Source organism: Medicago sativa, chromosome 3, assembly GCF_051527215.1.
Source record: "Medicago sativa cultivar Bolivia chromosome 3, Bolivia_mono, whole genome shotgun sequence".
Lineage (NCBI taxonomy): Eukaryota > Viridiplantae > Streptophyta > Magnoliopsida > Fabales > Fabaceae > Medicago > Medicago sativa.
Window position 1 is genome coordinate 27616885 of NC_140751.1, and position 23848 is coordinate 27640732.

General features: G+C 34.9%; 2 protein-coding genes and 2 pseudogenes across 2 annotated transcripts; 1 reads left to right on the top strand and 3 right to left on the bottom strand.

Moving 5' to 3' along the window:
- The first annotated feature begins 2551 nt into the window (after nucleotides 1-2551).
- Nucleotides 2552-4645, top strand: LOC146936855 (uncharacterized). The gene is made up of 2 exons (XM_085749291.1): nucleotides 2552-3050; nucleotides 3093-4645. The coding sequence occupies exons 1-2, from the start codon at nucleotides 2552-2554 to the stop codon at nucleotides 4643-4645; spliced, it is 2052 nt and encodes a 683-aa protein (XP_085605417.1).
- A 4340-nt stretch (nucleotides 4646-8985) lies between these two features.
- The window catches only part of LOC146936856 (uncharacterized), a 31136-nt pseudogene continuing 16273 nt past the window's right edge, over nucleotides 8986-23848 (bottom strand).
- LOC146936857 (putative disease resistance RPP13-like protein 1) lies at nucleotides 12659-23743 on the bottom strand (annotated as a pseudogene).
- LOC146936858 (putative F-box protein At3g21120) lies at nucleotides 16889-18414 on the bottom strand. The gene has a single exon (XM_085751435.1). It carries the CDS (start codon nucleotides 18392-18394, stop codon nucleotides 17054-17056), a length of 1341 nt encoding a protein of 446 aa, XP_085607561.1. The 5' UTR covers nucleotides 18395-18414; the 3' UTR covers nucleotides 16889-17053.

Below are 23848 nucleotides of genomic sequence, written 5' to 3' on the forward strand. Positions count from 1 at the left end.
TATAAAAAATGTACATTTGGCCAACATCAATTAGAATACCTTGGTCATATCATTTCAGCTCAAGGCGTTGCTGCTGACCAAAAGAAAGTGGATGCTATGCTTACTTGGCCAAGGCCAAAGGATTTGAAATCGCTAAGGGGTTTTCTTGGCTTGACCGGCTATTATCGTAGATTTGTTCGTAATTATGGAAGCATAGCCAAACCTCTTACTCACTTGTTAAAGAAAGACAACTTTCTTTGGAACGAAGAGGCAAAAATTTCGTTTGACACTTTGAAGAAGGCAATGGCTGAATTACCGATTTTATCTGTTCCAAACTTTTCAATTCCATTTGTGATTGAGACTGATGCTTCTAACACAGGTTTAGGTGCGGTACTAATGCAGCAAGGCAGGCCAGTCGCTTTTTTGAGCCAACCATTGTCAGAGAGAGCCCAAAGAAAATCGGTCTATGAACGAGAATTGATGGCCATTGTGTTTGCAGTTCAAAAGTGGAGACATTACTTGATGGGCAACCATTTCATCATCCACACTGACCAGAAAAGTCTGAAATTTCTGCAAGATCAACGTGTCTTGGGTGCAGATCAGTTCAAGTGGACTTCTAAATTGATGGGATTAGATTTTGAGATCATTTATAAGCCTGGCAGTGACAACCGAGCTGCAGATGCTCTCTCTCGTCGCATGACGTATGCAGCTATTTCTATGATTCATTTTGCTGATTATGAAGAATGGGAGGCCGAGGTGATGCATGACAATAAATTACAGGCCATTATTCATGATCTGATTGCAGATGGTGTCAGTCATCCCAATTACTCTTTTCAGAATAGGAAGCTATTTTACAAAGGGAAATTGGTATTGCCTCGCAACTCTTCCAAGATTCAAACTCTTTTACAAGAATATCATTCTTCCCCAATTGGTGGTCATTCTGGATTCTTTCGAACATACAAAAAATTGGGAGCTTTGGTGTACTGGGAGGGCATGAAAAAGGATATTCAGCAGTTTGTGGCCTCCTGTGAAATCTATCAACAAAATAAATATCAAACTTTGTCTCCGGCAGGTCTGTTGCAACCTCTTCCCATTCCTACTCATGTTTGGAAGGACATTTCTATGGATTTTATCGAGGGGTTACCACGGAGTCACGGTAAAGACACTATCTTCGTAGTGGTGGACAGATTTACAAAGTATGCTCATTTCATACCTCTCAGCCATCCATTTACAGCCAAATCAGTTGCTAAAGTCTTTGTTCAAGAAGTTGTACGTTTGCATGGATTCCCTGCCACTATTGTTTCTGACCGTGACAAACTCTTCCTCAGTCATTTTTGGACTGAGTTATTCAAATTAGCAGGAACCAAACTCAAGTTCAGTACAGCTTATCATCCTCAAACCGATGGTCAGACAGAGGTGACTAATCGGTGTTTAGAAACTTACCTCAGATGCCTAACCGGTGCCAAACCTAGATTATGGGTTAAATGGTTAGGGTGGGCTGAATTCTGGTTCAACTCAAATTACAACAGCTCCACAAGAACTACTCCCTTCAAAGCTTTGTATGGTCGGGACCCTCCTCATTTGATTAAAGGTACAACTATTCCTTCATCTGTGGATGAGGTTAATAGGATAACTGAGGAAAGAGACACCATTCTTCATGACCTTCGTTCTAATTTGCTGAAAGCTCAAGATCAGATGCGCACCCAAGCAAATAAACACAGGCGTGAGGTTTCCTACGTTGTTGGTGATTGGGTTTATCTCAAACTTCAGCCATACAGACTCAAATCTTTGGCTAAGCGAATTAATGAGAAGTTGAGTCCTCGTTTCTACGGTCCTTATAAAATTATCAAGATTATTGGACAGGTTGCTTATCAATTGGATCTCCCTCCGGAAGCTAGAATTCATCCTGTTTTTCATGTATCTTTGTTGAAGAAAGCTATAACTCCAACTGTCAATCCTCAACCTTTACCGCCTATGCTTTCAGAGGACTTGGAGCTGAACGTGGAACCAGATTTTCTCAAAGATGTGCGCACTACTGCTGGCGGCCAAGTAGAAGTACTCATCAGCTGGAAGGACTTACCAGACTTTGAGGCATCTTGGGAGTCTTATGATGTTATTAATAATCAGTTTCCACTCTTTCACCTTGAGGACAAGGTGAAACTTTTGGGGGGGAGTATTGTTAGTAGACCTCCTATTAAAAAGGTGTATGTGAGGAATAAGTTTAAAAGCCCAATCAATTAGGCCCAATTGAGGTGGCTAGTTTTGCTTTAAATAGAATAAGAGTGACATTTTACTGTCATCGGTTGTTTTATGGTTTGGGTTTGGTTTGGGAGATTCTAGGCTCTCTAAGTCCTAGAGGTTGATTAATTTCCAGCAGTTACATTTTGTAATCTCCATTAGTTTCCTTTTCTTTAATTATAATAAATATCTCTGGGCTGTTCAACAGAGAACAAGAAATATAGTAACCTCCTCAATATACCCTTTTCATATTCTACCTTATTATTCTATAGTCTATCACTGGTATCAGAAAATCGATCCTTTCCCCCTGTGCATGGTCCAAACACGATCTCAAATGGAAGCAAGATTGGAATTTCTGGAACGAGCATATGAGGATTACAGAGCCACTCGTGATGAGGTAAAAAACTTGCGACAACAACTGGAAGTGCAACAGGCTGAAGCACAACGCAGAGTGGAAGAATTAACGAAAACTGTTAACGGTTTGTCAATACGCCGTGAACAGGGATCGTCGCAGCAGATTCACAATCCAGAGGACAAATGGAGGAAGTTAACAATTCCAATTTTTGAAGGAGACGATGCTTTTGGCTGGACAAGTCGTGTGGAGCGCTACTTTGAATTGCGACATGTAACTGAAGCCGAGAAAATTCAGGCAGCCATGGTAGCTATGGAAGGAAAAGCATTGACGTGGTACCAATGGTGGGAATTTTGCTCTCCTAATCCCACATGGGAAGATTTCAAAGCAGCACTTCTTAAAAGGTTCCAACCTTCTATGCTCCAAACTCCTTATGAATTGTTGTTGAGTTTGAAACAATCAGGGTCCGTGGAGGAGTATCGTGCGTAATTTGAATTGTACGCCGGTCCATTACGTGCTGCAGAACCAGAATATCTCAAGGGGATTTTTCTGAATGGCCTCAAAGAGGCTGTGAAGGCGGAATTAAAATTACACCCGGTCTCTACCTTGCCGGAACTGATGGATTTTGCTCAACGCATTGATGAGAAAAACACTCTATTGAACCCAAGCAATTCTCATGCCCCAAAAACAGGAAGTTTCACGAGGAACTTCCCTTCTAACCGTACAGTAACAGTGGATGCGAATAAGAGTTCATTTGCTAGACCATCCATCACTTCTGCTGCCACCGCTGATGCTAATACAACATCTCAATCAGCACATTTTCGTGGTCGAGTATTTAAGAAACTAACTGATGCAGAGTTACAGGACAAGCAAGCTAAGGGTTTGTGTTATCGCTGTGATGAAAAATTCTCACCAGGTCATAGGTGTGCAAACAAGCACTTGCATGTACTCATTTTGGAAGGGGATGAGGACGAGGCTGACACGGCTGACCAGAAATTGGAATCTGAAAGTGATATTAATTCTCTTCAATTATCTATGTTTAGCATGTCTGGTCTTACTTCTAAGAAAACAATCAAATTATGGGGGGATTTGCTGAACCATAAAGTGCTGGTGTTGGTGGATTGTGGGGCTTCTCACAACTTTATTTCCTCGGTTTTGGTACAGAATTTGGACTTGCAGTTTAAACCAAATTCTTCTTTCACAGTTGAGGTGGGTGATGGAAGGAAGATTCCTTGTCTAGGGGTGTGCTCACAGTTGACTATCACTCTTCAGGGATTGCAGGTTCAACAAGATTTTTATGTATTTGATTTGGGTAATGTGGATATTGTACTAGGCATGGAATGGTTAGCTCAACTTGGCGAGGTTCGTGCCAATTTTGGCGATTTAATTCTCAAAGTTCCAACTTCATCGGGTTTTCATGTTTTGCAAGGGGATCCAACTTTGTCAAGAGCACCAGCTTCTCTCAAAACCATGTACAAAGCATTGCAAGCTTCAGGTGACGGTTATTTATTGCAAGTTGAGGCGGTTTCTGCCGTATCTGACCAACACAACACTGTTCCCACGTGGTTAACAGCAGTTCTGAACGATTTTCAGATTGTTTTTAAGGAAATTCAAGGGCTGCCACCGTCAAGAACGCATGACCATGCCATTGTCTTACAGGAGGGTGCTGCAATCCCAAATTTACGTCCTTACAGGTACCCTCATTACCAAAAGAATGAAATTGAAAGGCTAGTGACTGATATGCTTAAGTCTGGGATTATTCGGCCTAGTGTCAGTCCATTTTCAAGTCCTATCATACTTGTTAAGAAGAAAGATGGGGGTTGGAGATTTTGTGTTGATTATAGAGCTTTGAACAAGATCACTATTCCTAACAAGTTTCCTATTCCGATTATTGATGAGTTATTGGATGAATTGGGAGGAGCAACCGTATTTTCTAAATTGGACCTGAAATCAGGTTATCACCAAATTCGGATGAAGGAGGACGACATTCCAAAAACTGCTTTCCGCACTCACGAGGGTCACTATGAATTTATTGTAATGCCTTTTGGTCTTACTAATGCCCCTTCTACCTTTTGAAGCTTTGATGAATGAGGTATTGCGTCCTTATTTACGTAAATTTGCTTTGGTTTTCTTTGATGATATATTGGTGTATAGCAAGGATGTAGAGGACCACAAACACCACCTCAGGGCTGTCTTGGCTTTGCTTAAAGAGCATCAGTTAGTAGCCAACTATAAAAAATGTACATTTGGCCAACATCAATTAGAATACCTTGGTCATATCATTTCAGCTCAAGGCGTTGCTGCTGACCAAAAGAAAGTGGATGCTATGCTTACTTGGCCAAGGCCAAAGGATTTGAAATCGCTAAGGGGTTTTCTTGGCTTGACCGGCTATTATCGTAGATTTGTTCGTAATTATGGAAGCATAGCCAAACCTCTTACTCACTTGTTAAAGAAAGACAACTTTCTTTGGAACGAAGAGGCACAAATTTCGTTTGACACTTTGAAGAAGGCAATGGCTGAATTACCGATTTTATCCGTTCCAAACTTTTCAATTCCATTTGTGATTGAGACTGATGCTTCTAACACAGGTTTAGGTGCGGTACTAATGCAGCAAGGCAGGCCAGTCGCTTTTTTGAGCCAACCATTGTCAGAGAGAGCCCAAAGAAAATCGGTCTATGAACGAGAATTGATGGCCATTGTGTTTGCAGTTCAAAAGTGGAGACATTACTTGATGGGCAACCATTTCATCATCCACACTGACCAGAAAAGTCTGAAATTTCTGCAAGATCAACGTGTCTTGGGTGCAGATCAGTTCAAGTGGACTTCTAAATTGATGGGATTAGATTTTGAGATCATTTATAAGCCTGGCAGTGACAACCGAGCTGCAGATGCTCTCTCTCGTCGCATGACGTATGCAGCTATTTCTATGATTCATTTTGCTGATTATGAAGAATGGGAGGCCGAGGTGATGCATGACAATAAATTACAGGCCATTATTCATGATCTGATTGCAGATGGTGTCAGTCATCCCAATTACTCTTTTCAGAATAGGAAGCTATTTTACAAAGGGAAATTGGTATTGCCTCGCAACTCTTCCAAGATTCAAACTCTTTTACAAGAATATCATTCTTCCCCAATTGGTGGTCATTCCGGATTCTTTCGAACATACAAAAAATTGGGAGCTTTGGTGTACTGGGAGGACATGAAAAAGGATATTCAGCAGTTTGTGGCCTCCTGTGAAATCTATCAACAAAATAAATATCAAACTTTGTCTCCGGCAGGTCTGTTGCAACCTCTTCCCATTCCTACTCATGTTTGGAAGGACATTTCTATGGATTTTATCGAGGGGTTACCACGGAGTCATGGTAAAGACACTATCTTCGTAGTGGTGGACAGATTTACAAAGTATGCTCATTTCATACCTCTCAGCCATCCATTTACAGCCAAATCAGTTGCTGAAGTCTTTGTTCAAGAAGTTGTACGTTTGCATGGATTCCCTGCCACTATTGTTTCTGACCGTGACAAACTCTTCCTCAGTCATTTTTGGACTGAGTTATTCAAATTAGCAGGAACCAAACTCAAGTTCAGTACAGCTTATCATCCTCAAACCGATGGTCAGACAGAGGTGACTAATCGGTGTTTAGAAACTTACCTCAGATGCCTAACCGGTGCCAAACCTAGATTATGGGTTAAATGGTTAGGGTGGGCTGAATTCTGGTTCAACTCAAATTACAACAGCTCCACAAGAACTACTCCCTTCAAAGCTTTGTATGGTCGGGACCCTCCTCATTTGATTAAAGGTACAACTATTCCTTCATCTGTGGATGAGGTTAATAGGATAACTGAGGAAAGAGACACCATTCTTCATGACCTTCGTTCTAATTTGCTGAAAGCTCAAGATCAGATGCGCACCCAAGCAAATAAACACAGGCGTGAGGTTTCCTACGTTGTTGGTGATTGGGTTTATCTCAAACTTCAGCCATACAGACTCAAATCTTTGGCTAAGCGAATTAATGAGAAGTTGAGTCCTCGTTTCTACGGTCCTTATAAAATTATCAAGATTATTGGACAGGTTGCTTATCAATTGGATCTCCCTCCGGAAGCTAGAATTCATCCTGTTTTTCATGTATCTTTGTTGAAGAAAGCTATAACTCCAACTGTCAATCCTCAACCTTTACCGCCTATGCTTTCAGAGGACTTGGAGCTGAACGTGGAACCAGATTTTCTCAAAGATGTGCGCACTACTGCTGGCGGCCAAGTAGAAGTACTCATCAGCTGGAAGGACTTACCAGACTTTGAGGCATCTTGGGAGTCTTATGATGTTATTAATAATCAGTTTCCACTCTTTCACCTTGAGGACAAGGTGAAACTTTTGGGGGGGAGTATTGTTAGTAGACCTCCTATTAAAAAGGTGTATGTGAGGAATAAGTTTAAAAGCCCAATCAATTAGGCCCAATTGAGGTGGCTAGTTTTGCTTTAAATAGAATAAGAGTGACATTTTACTGTCATCGGTTGTTTTATGGTTTGGGTTTGGTTTGGGAGATTCTAGGCTCTCTAAGTCCTAGAGGTTGATTAATTTCCAGCAGTTACATTTTGTAATCTCCATCAGTTTCCTTTTCTTTAATTATAATAAATATCTCTGGGCTGTTCAACAGAGAACAAGAAATATAGTAACTTCCTCAATATACCCTTTTCATATTCTACCTTATTATTCTATAGTCTATCATTCCGCTCCAAGACTGTTCACTTCTCCTTTTTGTAACATTGTGGTAAGCTGTGTTCAGGCTCCTTCGTTTGTTTAATTGGAACTTCAAAATAAAAAATAATAATGATCATGTGATTCAAGGGTTGAATTTGTGTTGTGGAATCAGTAACATGCAAATGCAATACAAAACTACCAACTATAGAGTACAGACCAACAAAATGGGTTTGGTAGTTTTCATATAAGATAAAAGTTGTTTTCATAAGCCATCTTAGAGAGCTTATAGAAATAACTAGAAAATAGCTTATATACATGTCATAAGTTGTTCTCATCAGGTCTTTCCAATAGTCCGACCAAATGCATATGCCAGTTGATAATGACCTAATCCAAACAATCCCTTGATCTGTCTATGGACACATAAAAACAACTTAATAAAACCTTGTTGATCTTTTATTAAAGGAGTTGAGAAACTATACATACATTTAGAAAGCAGAGGAGTGAGCCAGCCAAGGAACCTCCAACAGCAAGGAGTGCAAAGAAACGAAAGTCGAAAACAACCTGATCACACAATCAAAAAGTAGATCATTTTTTTTTTTAGAATAACGAAGATGAAAAAATCTAGTTCTTATAAAGAAAATAATAATAATGTGACTTGTGCATGTTCCAAAATACTTTGATCACTGTGAACTCAATTTGCATCAGCATAAGTCTTTTATTAAAAATTTGGATATGGTAACAGATAAATTTTTAGTGGAAATATTTTCATAACACTATAGTACCTTTTGCCGTTAAGAAAAGATCTGTACTTGAATAAGCTTCAGAATTTAAAGTCAAATGTGAAAGTTCTTTTAATTAATTATTACATAACGAAGATACAAATTAAGAATCACAAAAAAAAAATTACAAATTAAGAATATTACAAACCCTACTGCATTTGAAATTGTAGAAAGGCTTGAATTTCATGAAAATGTCATACTCTTCTTGAATATATGACAAATGACGAACCTTTTCAGAGATGTCACCACATTCAAACCTGTAACAACTTTTTCTAGATACGACGGTAGCTAAGTCGTTTACAAGGTCATGCATGAAAAATATTTCTCCACAGACATTATTATTTGATTGTTGAATTAATGATCTGGACAACAATTAAACAAAGCAGTCATCACCAAATTTCTCCGCCGATTTCCCCCCATGAGTACAGTCAAGGAAGCCTTCTTCCATCCACAACAAAACCAAATTCTTCCAATCAAGTGGGTAATCCTTTGGAAAAATTGAACAATATGCAAAACATCTTTTCAGAGTAAAGGGAAGATATTGGTAACTCAAATGCAAGGCAGGCATTATATTATCATTTGGTAAGTCCCATACATTGCTATGCAAAAAATTTGTCCACTCCCTTCTGTCTACCCTTGAACGTAGAATACCTCCTAGTGTTTTAACAGCTATTGGCAATCCGCCACACTTTCTTGCGATCTTCCTGCCAATTTCTTCAAGGGCTGTATTTTTAATAACGTGAAATTCATCACTTTCCAATGCATGCCTTGAGAGTAAAGACTAACATTCTTCATCTGACAGAGGATTTAATTTATGAATAGGAAATGTGTGTGCCACCATCTTTGCAACTTTTTGTTGGCGCGTTGTTATAATTACAGAATTTCCAGGTTTTCCATCAATGAGGGGACTTAGTAGCTCATCCCATTCAACAATTATATGTCAAGTCATAGCTGAGATGAGCGGAAGGTTCAACCATACATGCCAATTGAAGTTGGCTAACTTACAGGTATGATTTAAGAATATTACAATGCGTAGTACATTATAATCTTGCTTGTGCAGATTTTGAACGATATACAGAGATACAGATGATAAGAAAATACAGATCGAGTAACTAAGTAAGTCTACTCTTGTGGCAATGACAACTACTTTGCCCCTCTCGAACATTTTTACTAGAAGAATCATTACAATGACATACCCCACTTTTGTTTTTAATTCATCTAGTGAGCTTATTTTCATCTACAGTTGGGTTGATAAAATAAAAATATAGTGTTATGAAACGAAGTATTTGACAAGATTTACTCATAGAGTGATTGGAGGATCGCGGCCATCCCCACCTACATTCTTACAGGATTTATGATTACCTTCAAAGCAAACATTCCGAAGATAGAGGATTCTTTAAGGGCATGGTCAACAGAAGGTAACTCATAGAGGTGTGTTGCTGATGAATAACCCATATAAGCTCATACCAAAAATCAGCATAACAGTACCAGCAAGGTAAACATCTGCAGCAACAAGTTTCAATTTCATGTTCTCTGTTTGGAATCAAATCAAAATAGTAAACTAAATATTATAAGAAATTGGGACAAAAATTGAACTAAATTAAAACTTCCAAATAAAAACACAGAAAGCAAAATGCTATTTTTATGTTCCCTATTTGGAATTATGCAGGTTAGATATGATCTAGAATCTTCGTAGCATGATTTGGAAGATCTGGCAAACATTAATAACAAAATATAATCAAAATTTATAAAAATTAACTTTCCCATTTTCCCTTTTTATTTATTTTTAATATTTTATTGGTCCAAGTAGTTAGAGTATATAAGTGATAAATTACCAATTGCTTTGGCACAGCTTGAAAATACACTTTGTGTGCATCAACAATGTAAATACAAGCCTAAAATGATCAAAGGATATATACATAGTCAAATATATGATGGCTAATTTATGGCATTGATAAGTTTATTAATATGACACTAGCTCTATTATTTCACCAATACTTATCAGAAAACCATCCAAAGCAAAAGGAAAAATATCATTGAGAGTGTGTTTGGATGGGGGAATGTTTTGAGGGAATGTAATGTTATGAGGGAATTCAAATACTTTGAGGTGAATTTCATTGTTTGGATGGGGGAATGTAATGTAATGTTGAGAAAATGTAATGGTATGAGGGAATTCAAATACTTTGAGGTAAATTGCCTAGAATTTTAAATTCTTTAAAATCTCCAAATTACCTCTTCCAAACACACTCAAGGGAATTTCACACGGGAAAGATGGTTCCTCCGTAACAATACTAAAAAAATAACTATGATAAAGGGGTAATTACTTATGAATAGAGCTGGATTATATTTACACAAAATGGGAGGACAAATTTCAACAACAATATATCTATAAACCATCCAAATTGTTTTTTATTTTGATTGTGATATTCGTGTCAAAATATCATTTCTATTATGGATACTCTCATGTTAAGTTTTACCTGACCGTATCAGATGAAAATTTTGGATGTGTAAAATTGCCATTCTCATGTAACTTCGAAATTTTAATGTGAAGTTATAATATGAGAGAATTCATTTCGATGTTGAAGGAACCTTCAACAGGAAGAAAGAGTGTGAATGACCTGATCAACACAACCATATAGATTACTTTGTTCAGAATGATGAAGATGAAAATAATAATTAGTTCAAATCATAAAAGGATAAGCATAAATCATTATTTAAAATTTGGGTATTATGACAGAGGATCTTTAATGTAATCCTTCCAAGGTTAAAAAACTTTGATCAAATAATTTTTATGGCAATATTTTTTAGCATTATAGTTCCATTGGAGAAAGTTATGTCCTTGAATGAGCTTCAGAAGTTAAAGTCAAATGAATTTTATTTTTTTTATAAATCCAGATTATTACTTTTTGGCATACTTAATCAAATTACCAAAGTTTCTGTTCAGATAATTAAATTCAATCAAAACACACTCTAAACATTCATATAAGTGCTAAGTGTTGTATATTTCAATAAACTCACTTTGCTAGTAGATTTTCACAATGCAATCAATACTTCACAGTTTCAGCAAAGGTCTACAGCACAAGGAGGAGTAATAATGTGTATGCAGTTTTCAATTTAATTCTTTGATGGGGATATACTTTATTATAGGCCTTCATACCTCATTGTTTGATGAATACACTATATCAAACTAGAATCCAATTTCAGAAACTTATCTCCAATTTCAGAAAACTGGTAACATTTGTGTACTATAAACAAGTATGACTCCTATAAGTTAATCACAAACGTTATAAATTCTTTATATTCCCTTTATGACAAAGGTAACTAAAGGGTTATTTGTTTTATATGCTTAAAATTTCAGAAGACAAGTTGCCTAAGATCTCAGCTATTAAGATTTTGAAGAAATGAAACTCTTTATTTATGTTTTGTATGTTTCAGAAAGGAAGTTGCATTTAGTTCCATTGCTGTTTATGCACACAGGTTTATCAAAGGTGATATTGTATGTAAGAACTATATTAATTCAGCAAATGGTTATAGGAATATGAATATTTCGAACCAATAACAACATGGATTCTTCTACTTGTTCCATTTATTTATGCCGCATGTTCCACATTCTAACAAAGCAATGAAACAGAAGATTACAAAGTGTCATAGGAGTATTCATTCACTTAAAGCTACAAATTAAGAATATTACAAACCCTGCTGCATTGTACTCTGTCTGATCAGATCATGCATGTTATTTGGAAACATATACATTCAAATGATAATAAAATACAAAGATACTTTTCGCAATCAACGGCAATCATTTTTCTCCACTCAAAGATTTAGACAAGAATCATGACAATAACAACATGCCCCACTTTTATCTTCAACAATGAAGTGAACTGATTATCATGCACTAAGGCCTTGATCTCCTGTAAAGAAAATAAGCATTTTTGTTTCATTAGCATTTAGCACCGATGACCTTAATGTCAAATTCCATTTAGACTCCAGTTTACAAAAACAAATCATTCTAGTTATGTTCACTAAGTTCTCAATTCTCAAAAATAAAAGGGTCTTTGACTAATTTAACGAAGAGTCCTTAAAACAAACAAAAAAAATAATATCAATTTTGAAAACATACGTGACAGTTGAATTATAAAATGGAAATTGGCTAAAATTTGAACTGAGTGATCGTCAAATCTCATACAGAGGATATAATTTGAACTTTACAAAATATAAATTTATTTTGGAATAGAGAAGGTAAAAGGAAAACATACCTGAAAACATGTTGGATATAATTAGAATGTATCTTCCAAAACTTGTCCACATATTGTCACTTGGTCGTTTATTTGTATGTAAGGGATGTGAGCAATTTTGGACCAATGTTCCTTCCTTTTATATCTTTCTTCTAACAATGGGCAATACTTGATCCACAGTCGCTTAAGAGAGTCTGGGAGGCTGTTTTCCGGTAATGACCCAAGCTTTTCACAATAATAAAAGCTAAGTGATTTCAGAGAGTCAGGGAGGCAGTTTTCCGATAAAGACCCAAGCTTTTCACAACACCAAAATGAAAGTGATTTCAGCGATGAAGGAAGTCAGTTTTCTGGCATTGACTCAAGTTGTCGACAATTATTAAATATAAGTGATTTGTGAGAGGAGAGGATGGAAAGTGTTTCGAGCGATGGGATCCAGGCTCATACAATCATGTATGGAAAGTGTTTCGAGCGATGGGAAACCATCAAGTGGAAAGGATGTATGTGTATCACAACTACTCCATAACCCAAGACTCACAAGTGAGGTGTAATTGATCCACGTTTCACAAGGTAGGAAGGATAAATTCTCACATTTTTCAATATGAAGTGATTGCAATGAAGTGGGCAGACCACTTGAGGGAAATGAAGTCAGAGAAGAAAGAGAATCGAGTTTCAAGTTTGTAAGACAAGTGCTTCTCAAAATCGATTTTGGCACATCTAATAGCAGAACACACTTTTTAATCACCACATCTTGCATCATACACGGAGAATTGTTCTCAAGCAATGACAATTGGGTCCTATCACCAAGTCCATTGATATTCAATTTTTTTATTGAAGACAAACAATGCAAAGTAGATGGTGTTTCCAATAAATGAGCACAACTATTTCAATTTCTTCTATGCAAGGAAGGTTGCGTGGGAAATGTCCCCTTAGTTTAGGACAATTATGCAACTCCATAGCTCTAAGTCGAGGAAAAGCAAATGTTTTACCTTCAAAGGGAATCCATTCACTCCAATTTGGAATGTTGTCAAATTTTATACGCTCAAGGGATGGAAATGGTTGGAAGGAAGAATTAGAGCCTTCTTCAATATGGACATAATAGAACTCTGGACCAATTGTCTCCAACATCTCCATACCACATATTTCTAGGTCCTTGAGAGAAGGTAATTGCCCTAGGGGTGGAAGTGTCACACAATATTCACAGTTATTGATACTGAGGGTTACCATGTTAGAAAACGAAGAATTTCCCACCCAACTCGGAAAGCTTGTCCCACCATACAAGCAAATATTCAGGCTCTTCAGATTTATTGGTGGTTGCAACATATCAAGAACAACTTTCAAGAACAACTTTCACTTTTTGCGACTCTTCGCTTTGTTTTCCCCATATCAACTCTAACTCTTCAATTTTCTCCTTGCTTTTCAGTTTGGCATCGTGTGCCTCTCTGGCATCAACAACATTATCCAGGTTCTTGATGGTAAGTTTTCCCTGTAGGTTTGGGAATTTCCTTAGCTCTTTGATAGTTAACCCTACATGGTGCTTACCCACTAAAAAAATGTTGAGAGTTTGAAGGTTTTCTAGTCCCCCAATTTCCACAGGAAACTCACTTATGCTAGTCCCACTTATATCACGGTGACGTAAACTGACTAAATTTCCAATATGTACTGGCAATTCAGTGAGACTCTTACATCTTGATAAAGTCAAGGTCTGTAAATTGTAAAGGTTACATGTTGTATCAGGCAAGCTTTTGATTTTAGTGAAGGAGATATCTAGATACCGCAATTGCACTAAATTGCCAATTGTATCTGGTAGTTTGGTGTTGTTTACATACATTGATAGCGATAACACACGCAACCTATTGAGTGATGGTAGCAAATCGTCGACCACCTTGAAAGATAAGTTACGGCTAGCATTCCATAAGTTAATGGGTAGGAAGCTCTGTAAGCATTTAAAATTGTGGAAAGGCTTAAACTTAGTGAAAATGTCATACTCTTCTTGACTGTATGAAACATGGCGAACTTTTTCAGAGATGTCACCACATTCAAACCTGCAACAGCTTTTTCCAGATATGACTGTAGCCAAATCATTGACAAGGTCATGCATGACAAACTTTTCTCCACAAGCACCATCATTTGATTGTTGAATTAAGGATCTGAACAACAACTCATCAAAGTAATCATCACCTAATTCCTCCATCGTTTTCCCACCTTGACTACAATCAAGGAAGCCTTCTGCCATCCACAACAAAACCATTTTCTTCCTATCAAGTGGGCAATCCTTTGAAAAAATTGAACAATATGCAAAACATATTTTCAGACGAGGGGGAAGATATTGATAACTCAAATGAAAAGCGGGGAGAATATTATCATTTCTTAAGTTCCATACGTTGATGTTTAAAATTGAAGTCCACTCTGTTATGTCTACCTTTGAACGAAGAAGTCCTCCTAGTGTTTTAGCTGCTATTGGCAATCCTCCACACTTTCTTGCAATCTTCCTGCCAATTTCTTCAAGGTTTGTGTATGTACTATAGTGAAACTCATCACTTCCCAATGCATTCTTTGAGAGTAAAGACCAACAATCTTCATTTGATAGAGGTTCTAATTTATGTATCGGAAATGTGTGTGCCACCTCTGCAACTTTTTGTTGGCGCGTTGTTATAATCACCATGCTTCCAGGTTTTCCATCAATGATGGGACTTACTAATTCACCCCAATCATTATAATTGTCATTCCACAGATCATCCAACACAAACAAAAATCTTTTCTCCCTCGAGATTTTCTTTAACTCAACTTGAAGGACATCAAGATTATTGCTATCCCATTTCTGGAAGTGACCGATTCAAGGAGAGACTTGGTTGCTCTCAAAATATCAAAATCCTCGATCAAAATTGCAAACAAGTTGGGCAAGAGTAGTTTTTCCTAAACCTCCCATTCCCAAAATTGCAACAACACCTATATTATTATGGGTTGAGTCTCTCTGTGATAGCAACATGTTCATTATTGTCTCCTTGTCACCCTTCCTACCCACCATGACAGATTCATTAACCATTGAACTTGAAGGTGTTCTACCAGAAACTCTAGCAGTTTTAGTTTGCAAACCAAGTATATCTTTATTCTGTGCAAAAAGTTGCAGGCTATCACACATGATCTTCATTTGGGAATTGATCTCTCTGTAGAACCTATTAAAAGGAGATGAAAGGAAGTTCAACACCTGGTTAGTTTTGTTTTGAGCTTGTGTATTCTCCACCTTGGAACATATTTTCAAAACTTGAAACAAACATGAGAATGTTGCATTTCCAATCTCACATTCTTGGGAATCATATTACAAACCTTGAAACAAACACACCCAAAATGTAATATTCCATCATTAGGATCATTCTTTGTTTTTTTAAAGATCTTGCTAACAAGTGTCCTAAGAATACCTTTTAAAGATTTTAAATAAAAAAGTTATCCCAATACATACATTTATTTAAAAAGTTAAACATTTCAATTTACAATATATTAAATACACACATTTTCATGAAATCTAAGATTCTTAATTTGTCATCAAACTAACAATTATGTTGCGATACAGAAAGCAACTATCCCATAAATATATAGAACATGATATTTTGCAACATCTGCATCTTAGCACTTACTTTCAGCTCTCTCGTTTGATGACGAGGGACAAATAGATTATTGACAAATACATAAAATAGATTAGACTTCAAAAGACAGACTAATCAAGGACAAGGAACTGTATATATGATCACAACTTGACAAGTAGATAATCTACTGATTTGATCTTTTCAGACTATTCCTAGATAATGCTGTGAGCAACAACTTCTAAACACGTGGATTCACAAAATGTATAAAATTAAAGATACCAAATGTTCAAATGCACTATGAAGTATTTCTCAAGTGAGTCAACAACTCGTTCATGGATTTCATTAGAGTTATATTTTTGAGAGAGAACAAAAGGGACAATGAAGATATAAAGGAAGAGCTGAGTTCCTTTATTGGCTGCAAATGAGTGTAACCTATTATGTTCAAAACCAAAGAAGCTATCTAAGGAGTGAATGAGAGTCTAATAAAGATTTAAGTTAATTGTGTATTTCGTTTACCAAATTGATTTTAGCAACTGTATTGAAACTAGTATAATAAATAGCATTTGTAATTTTCAAATCATTGAGACAAAAATACAAAATTAGACTCAATGTTCTCTCACACTCTGCAACTTTTCTCTCAAAAATAATACAAAATTACACCAAGTAGCATATTTGCATGCATACAAAGCAAATAAACGATTTATTTTAACAAAACATCTCAGTTAAGAAAATGCTAAACAGAAAAGCTCCACTTATAAACTATTGTTATTTGACATTAAATACTTGTACACAATTTTCTGTACATTTGAAATTCAACCTTTTGTTATTCGGTTTTATTAGCTAATTTGGAACATAAAAGAAAAAAACTTAAGTACAAAGTTAAGCATAGTTGCATAGATATTTCGAGTAGAATGTAATGTAAATGAAGTTCAGATGAAGATATGCTGCTCACTGGATTATAAATCTTCCCAAATATAAGCTTTTTCTACACAAAATCGGAGGTGATAAGTATAGACAAAAGATCATTCTAACAATTGAAATTGAAACATATAACCATATAAGTTTTCAGATAGAGTGACTGAGAGTAAACCTTCAAAATAAAATTGATAAAGCAAAATTCTTAATATCAACGATATGGGCATTTGACAAGCCACCATTTTGTGTACTGGGCTAAATCCTAATAGACATAATCATATATATTGTGGGTGAAAACAAGAAGAAAAGTTTGTATATATTCCTCCAATTGGAAGAAGGCTTTCTTTGTGGAATAATATCTTGCAATAGAATCTTTCTGTTGTGACACCAATCTCATCGATCATCCCGGTACTTAAATCAAACCAAGCTAGTTCACCGTCTTTTTTTCTGAAGAGTATATTGCCCTTCTTCCCAGCTCCAATAAGATGATCGAGGCGAGGTAAGGGACCAACAACGAAGTGCTTAGTCCATGATTCCTTTACACCGAGTTCACCCAAAACTGAAATGTAAATTGTTGATGTCTCTGTATAATGTAACATAAAAGCAACAGATCCGTTTAATAACATCAAGTGTCTCTGGACCAAGTTAAAATCCAAACTGTCATCTACATAAGAGGGTATGGGTGTTGTAATAAAAGATTCCTTGCAGAAGTCAAACGACACCAAATACGTATTTGTTTCTGTTTTATCCCACCAATGAGACACTCCATTCAAGTACACTCGTTTACGAATCGAAAAAGAAGGAGTCATGTCGACATTAATTTTCTTCCAAGAGTTACTGTGTAGGCTATAGATCTCCCAAAATTGATCAGATGGCACACGATTAGGGTTAAATTTTGGAGAATATTTTGTGTAGCGAATCATCTTATAATCATCTTTAACATGATCATAACCGATTTGATAATGATCGGCCGAAACATACCAAGAAGGGTTATTCTCAGGCAAAGGAATGAGTTTGAATTCGTTGGTAGTTGGATTCCACAATACAACTCTCGTTTCGCCGTAGAATTCAGCTTTTAGACAAAGAATACCATTAAAACTAAGGGGATGTAAAATTTCAAAACCATCATCATCCTCTTGAAATGGTCCGTCGTCGTCATCATCCTCCTCATCTGGATGAACATGTGGAACAAACCATCCTGGTACCAGTGGTCTTCTCAAAACTATAGGACGAACACACTGTTCCTTTTGAAGTCGATAGACATCCTCGGTCAAAGCCTTTGGCCAATCTAATTTGACTCTATTCTCAAACCTCTCACCAGAAAGAGAATACAAATAATAATAAATTTGGCGTATCTCTTGTGGGTCATCATCTTCTCTAAGATGTAGGAGAAGAGATGTATCATCATAATAAGAACATGGTCTTGTTAAAAGATAGTTGCGGTACATAGTCATGAAACAAGGGTTGTCAAATAAGAGGGACCAAGGTTTACGTACACATTCAAAACGCTTCAAAGATTTAAAAGGAAGTTTAGAGAGAATAGAGAAGACAATATCATCTGGTATATGATTGCTGCTAACCTGAACAACATTTGACGATGCGGATGACATCTCCATCTGAAACAAAAGAAAGAAGAGAAAAGGGTTTGAGACGTATGTTTCCTTATATATAATAATAATTTTTTTTTTGTTACAATATATATAATAATAATAATAATATAATGATTTGTTTTAGTTACACCCCTAAATCATCCGGTTACACCCAAATTCCATTAATATTTTATTATTATACCGAAATAGCCCTTAGCCTCATGCGTGTGAATTGTAACCTTAGTTAGTGTATGCATACTTGAAATCAATTGACATGTGAATATGTAAATTGAATTAACGTGTGAATATGTAAATTGAATTAACGTTCTTTCAAAAAAAAATGTAAATTGAATTAACGTGAAATCAAAATCTGCAATTAACAGTTTCTTTTAAGAAAAACATCACCTAAATTGAGTTTATGTTCATCTATATGCATCGGAAAAATGTGTACTGGATGATTGTGAAAATTATATTGGGTAGGAAACGAAGCAAAAATGTGTACTAGATGATTTTGTTTAGACATCGTAATCCTCTAATTTGCACACAATTTCTTTCTTTCATAACTTCTTCCAAATTCTACAAATGTTATGTCATTGAATTCGTCAAATTAAAAACACCCCTACTTATCATGATGATCACAGGATGCGATAGAGACCTAAATGACGCAAAAGGTTACCAAGTTACAGATCTATTTCCATGGCGCTTGTGGAGATAAGAGAAGACTACTGATAATATTTTATTTTATTTTAATTCAAAACTGGTTAGGGGTACTTTTGTCAACTTGGGGTGTAACTAAAAATAGTTGTGGTGTAACTAGAAACGGGGGTGTATTAGATTAGGATTTTGAAGGACAATTTTTGCTTAAAAAAGTCTCAAAGATTTTAAAAGATTTTGTAGGATTTTAATGACTTTCATGATTTCAAAAGACAATCAGGATTTTCAATTTGGATTTCAATGGATTTACATCATAAGATTTTAAAGGATTTTATGGATTTATAAGATTTCAAAAAAATTTATGAATTTTAAGGACTCATTGAAAAGAAATGATTACAACACACTCTCTATCATAATATTTTGAATACATACTCTTATTTTTTATTTTATTTTTATGAGAGATAGAGAGGGGGAAGAGAGGAGGGAGAGAAGGGGGAAAAGAGAGGAGAGAGAGGAGAGAAGAGAGAGAGAGAGAGAGAGAGAGAGAGAGAGAGAGAGAGAGTGAGAGAGAGGGGGAGAAGAGAGAGTGGGGAGAAAAGAGAGGAGAGAGAGAGAGAGAGAGAGAGAGAGAGAGAGAGAGAGAGAAAAGGGAGAAGAGAGAGACGAAGAGAGAAGGGAGAAAAGAGAAGAGAGAGGGAAGGGAGAAGAGAGAAAGAAGAAGTGATAAGAAAGAGATAGTAAAAACTTTTAAAGAAAAACAATCCCAAGAAATCTTATGTCTTCATGAAAGACTTTTTTTTGTTAAAATTTCACTAGAAAATCCCACAAAATCCATCAAAATCTAATTTATTAAACAATCCTTTGAAATTTGAATGATTTTGAATACCATGAGACTTTTTTTAAGTGATGAAAAGTCTTGATTGAATATCTCAAGACTTTTTTAAAATGACAAAGAATCTTGATTGAATACCACAAGACTTTTTTTAAATTGCAAAGAGTCTTGATTGAATACCATAAGACTTTTTCATAATTGAAAAGTCTTTTAAAATCCCTTAGAATCCTAATCCAATACATCCCTCTAATATAATTCGACTGATTTTATTTATATATATACCCAATACTATATTATTTATATAAATAAAAATCATATCATCTTTTGTCAAAATAAAATAAAATCATATCATGTGACTGTATATTTGAGCTAATATTATTATACCAATATTTTTTTTTGGAAGGAAATAATATAATAACATCAATAAATTATTTATTTTTTGAAATAATCAATAAATATTAAATACACTACTCATCTTTTTTTTTAGGGATACTCATCTTTTTTTTTTACCACAGCAAAGTTAACTATTATCTTTAATCAACACTTTTTTTTTTTTTTACCAAAGCAAAGTTAACTATTATTTTTAATCAACAAATGTTCAATACAAGAAGGATAATAATAAAAAAAATTACGGCGATTAGCCCAATAACAGGCCGCCTTGGTTAAAGTATGAGCAACCATGTTCGTTTGTCTCCTGACAAACTTCACCTCGAAGTTTGAATGTAAAGATAACTTGATAAATAAATAATACTAGAAACAATAGCATAGATTATGAATCACCATGGCCTGGAGACGTTAGAGCTTGCACTAGAGTAGCTGAGTCGGACTCGAAGACAACCCGGTCCCATCTGTTAACATCAGCAAAGTGAATGGAATCGAGTAAGGTTACTGCCTCCCCCTCCAAAACTGTCATATATTCATAGGGATACTCATCTTATTTATAGAATTTTAACTCTTCATGAAATCATTATCATATTACCTCAACAAAAAAAAATTAAATCATCATTATATGTAACAAAATTTTATTTAAATTTGAAGATAAGAAACAAAATTTGTTTTTTTTTTTGTAAAAAACAAAATAGACTTTGTTTAAACAAAAAGAAACTTTAGTTTTCTAAATACTAGTTTAGAGACCCGGCGTTGCCCGGGTTAGATATTAAATAAGTTTTATAAGTTTGTGTGCATGAATACACGTGTCAGTATATTAGATTAAATTTATTTAAATTTACAATTATAATAATATCATAAAAATAAATATAAATATTTCAAAAAAATTAAAAATAAATATAAATGATGAGATGAATGTCCAATGCAAGAATAAAAAGTGTAACAAAATCAATAATGAATTAGTCCAAGTGGTAATAGTTTTGGGTCCTTTAAACATGGACTATTACTTTCCCACCTTATTGCCTTCTCCCGCGCCCTGTAAAATTTCTAAAAATGCCCTTGTGCATTCCGGATTTTAAAATTCGGATTCATGTTTACAATTTCAGATTTTATAATCCGGACAATTCTTATGTATAATCAGCCATGAGACTCTCTCACATTTCAACAGTTTTGAGATTTCCTTTTAAAAACAACAAAAAACTAAGTAAAAAAATGCTAAAAACCTGTCAAATAAAATCATAAAAATATAAAAATAGTACCAAAAAATTCTAAAAATCAAATAAAACTAATGGAAATTTTTTCGGATTTTTCTGAGAATATAAAAAATTAATAAAAATGAAAAATGGGTCTAAACGATGGAATTTTGGATTTTGAGGGGCGGAGTCCCGTAAAAATATTGAGAATGAATGTGGAAGTGACATGTGGCATAAAAAACCTTACTTTATATATATACTATTGATTGATTGATTGATTGATGTGTAGTTTGTTGAGATAAAAAATACTGAGTACATAAGATCAAAAGTTTGTTGAGATATTTATGTTAAATAAAATAGAAAAAAATAAAAATATTGAGAATGAATGTGGAAGAGACATGTGGCATAAAAAACCTTACTTTATATATATACTATTGATTGATTGATTGATTGATTGATGTGTAGTTTGTTGAGATAAAAAATACTGAGTGCATAAGATCAAAAGTTTGTTGAGATATTTATGTTAAATAAAATAGAAAAAAATAAAAATATTGAGAATGAATGTGGAAGTGACATGTGGCATAAAAAACCTTACTTTATATATATACTATTGATTGATTGATTGATTGATGTGTAGTTTGTTGAGATAAAAAATACTGAGTACATAAGATCAAAAGTTTGTTGAGATATTTATGTTAAATAAAATAGAAAAAAATAAAAATATTGAGAATGAATGTGGAAGTGACATGTGGCATAAAAAATCTTACTTTATATATATACTATTGATTGATTGATTGATTGATGTGTAGTTTGTTGAGATAAAAAATACTGAGTGCATAAGATCAAAAGTTTGTTTAGATATTTATGTTAAATAAAATAGAAAAAAATAAAAATATTGAGAATGAATGTGGAAGTGACATGTGGCATAAAAAACCTTACTTTATATATATACTATTGATTGATTGATTGATTGATGTGTAGTTTGATGAGATAAAAAATACTGAGTACATAAGATCAAAAGTTTGTTGAGATATTTATGTTAAATAAAATAGAAAAAAATAAAAATATTGAGAATGAATGTGGAAGTGACATGTGGCATAAAAAACCTTACTTATATATATATATATATATATATATATATATATATATATATATATATACACTATTGATTGATTGATTGATTGATTAATGTGTAGTTTGTTGAGATAAAAAATACTGAGTGCATAAGATCAAAAGTTTGTTGAGATATTTATGTTAAATAAAATAGAAAAAAATAAAAATATTGAGAATGAATGTGGAAGTGACATATGGCATAAAAAACCTTACTTTATATATATACTATTGATGCAGCATTAATTAGTTTGATTGAAAAAGATAAGAGTAATTAACAAAGGTATGATTGACAAAAGGAATGGAGAGAGTATTAAACTCTACCCGTCAGTTTCTAGTTACATATAATTTCATCCAACTCTTCATCAAACACATAACAAAAATACAAACTAGCTAGCCCTTCTCACATAATCTCCCAGTGACCAAACTATAATTCACTTCTGCAGTATTATTGATCATCAAGAACTCTCCATTTTGCATCCAACTCTTCATCAAGAACTCTCCATTTTGCATCGCAGTGAATCATAACTGATTTCGTTGAGCAAGTCCTCGGCATCAAAGACAACATATTTCAGGTCATCAAGCCATAGTTTGACAGCAGGATTATTGATCTGCTTCTCCTCCGCATCATCCAGCACAACTTGAAGAGTGAGCAGTGTTGTTTTGAGCTGCCTCAAGAGTGAGACATTGAGCTTAGTGTTTTTGATGTAATCAAGAAACTCGGTTGAAGCAAGTTTCTCAACTAAGGTCTGAACAGTTGCAGAAAGAAAAGCACTTCCTATTGCAGCCATATCTTCTATCGGATATTGAAGCTAAGGTATGGAACTTGATTAAGGGATAGCAGTAATTGCAAGTAAGAAGCAATGACTCAAAAAGACTCGGTTGTGAATGAATGGATAACACTAACAGTGCTGTTTCTGAGTGGTTGGAAGTGCATATAGTAAAGGTAAACTCAAGAAGACTTATATGTATGTGAATTAATTGATATTTACCACAAGTCACAGATAAATGATGATTTGTTAAGTAAAGCAGGGAAAGGGGAAAAAAACTGTAAATGAAATTGCATGTAAGGAGGAAATAAAGTTAAGAGCAATGAAGATTCAAGGATATAGCAGTTCTCGCGGTGATTTTCGGAGATCAAGCTATTAGGTTAGCGTTAACTCACTAAGGAGTTAAGACTCAAGAAGACTTAACTTGTGCATATAGTTAAGAGTCAAGAAGACTCACATGTAAATGAATAGTAACAGTAATAACTAAAATAGTTGTTTGTTGGCTCAATAATGGTTTATGGAACTACATCAAATA

Coding starts and splice junctions, on each gene's coding strand:
- LOC146936855 (XM_085749291.1), top strand. CDS start 2,552: ATGGAAGCAAGATTGGAATTTCTGGAACGAGCATATGAGGATTACAGA. Junction 3,051..3,092: donor AGGGTCCGTGGAGGAGTATC/GTGCGTAATTTG, acceptor TACGTGCTGCAG/AACCAGAATATCTCAAGGGG.
- LOC146936858 (XM_085751435.1), bottom strand. CDS start 18,394: ATGGAGATGTCATCCGCATCGTCAAATGTTGTTCAGGTTAGCAGCAAT.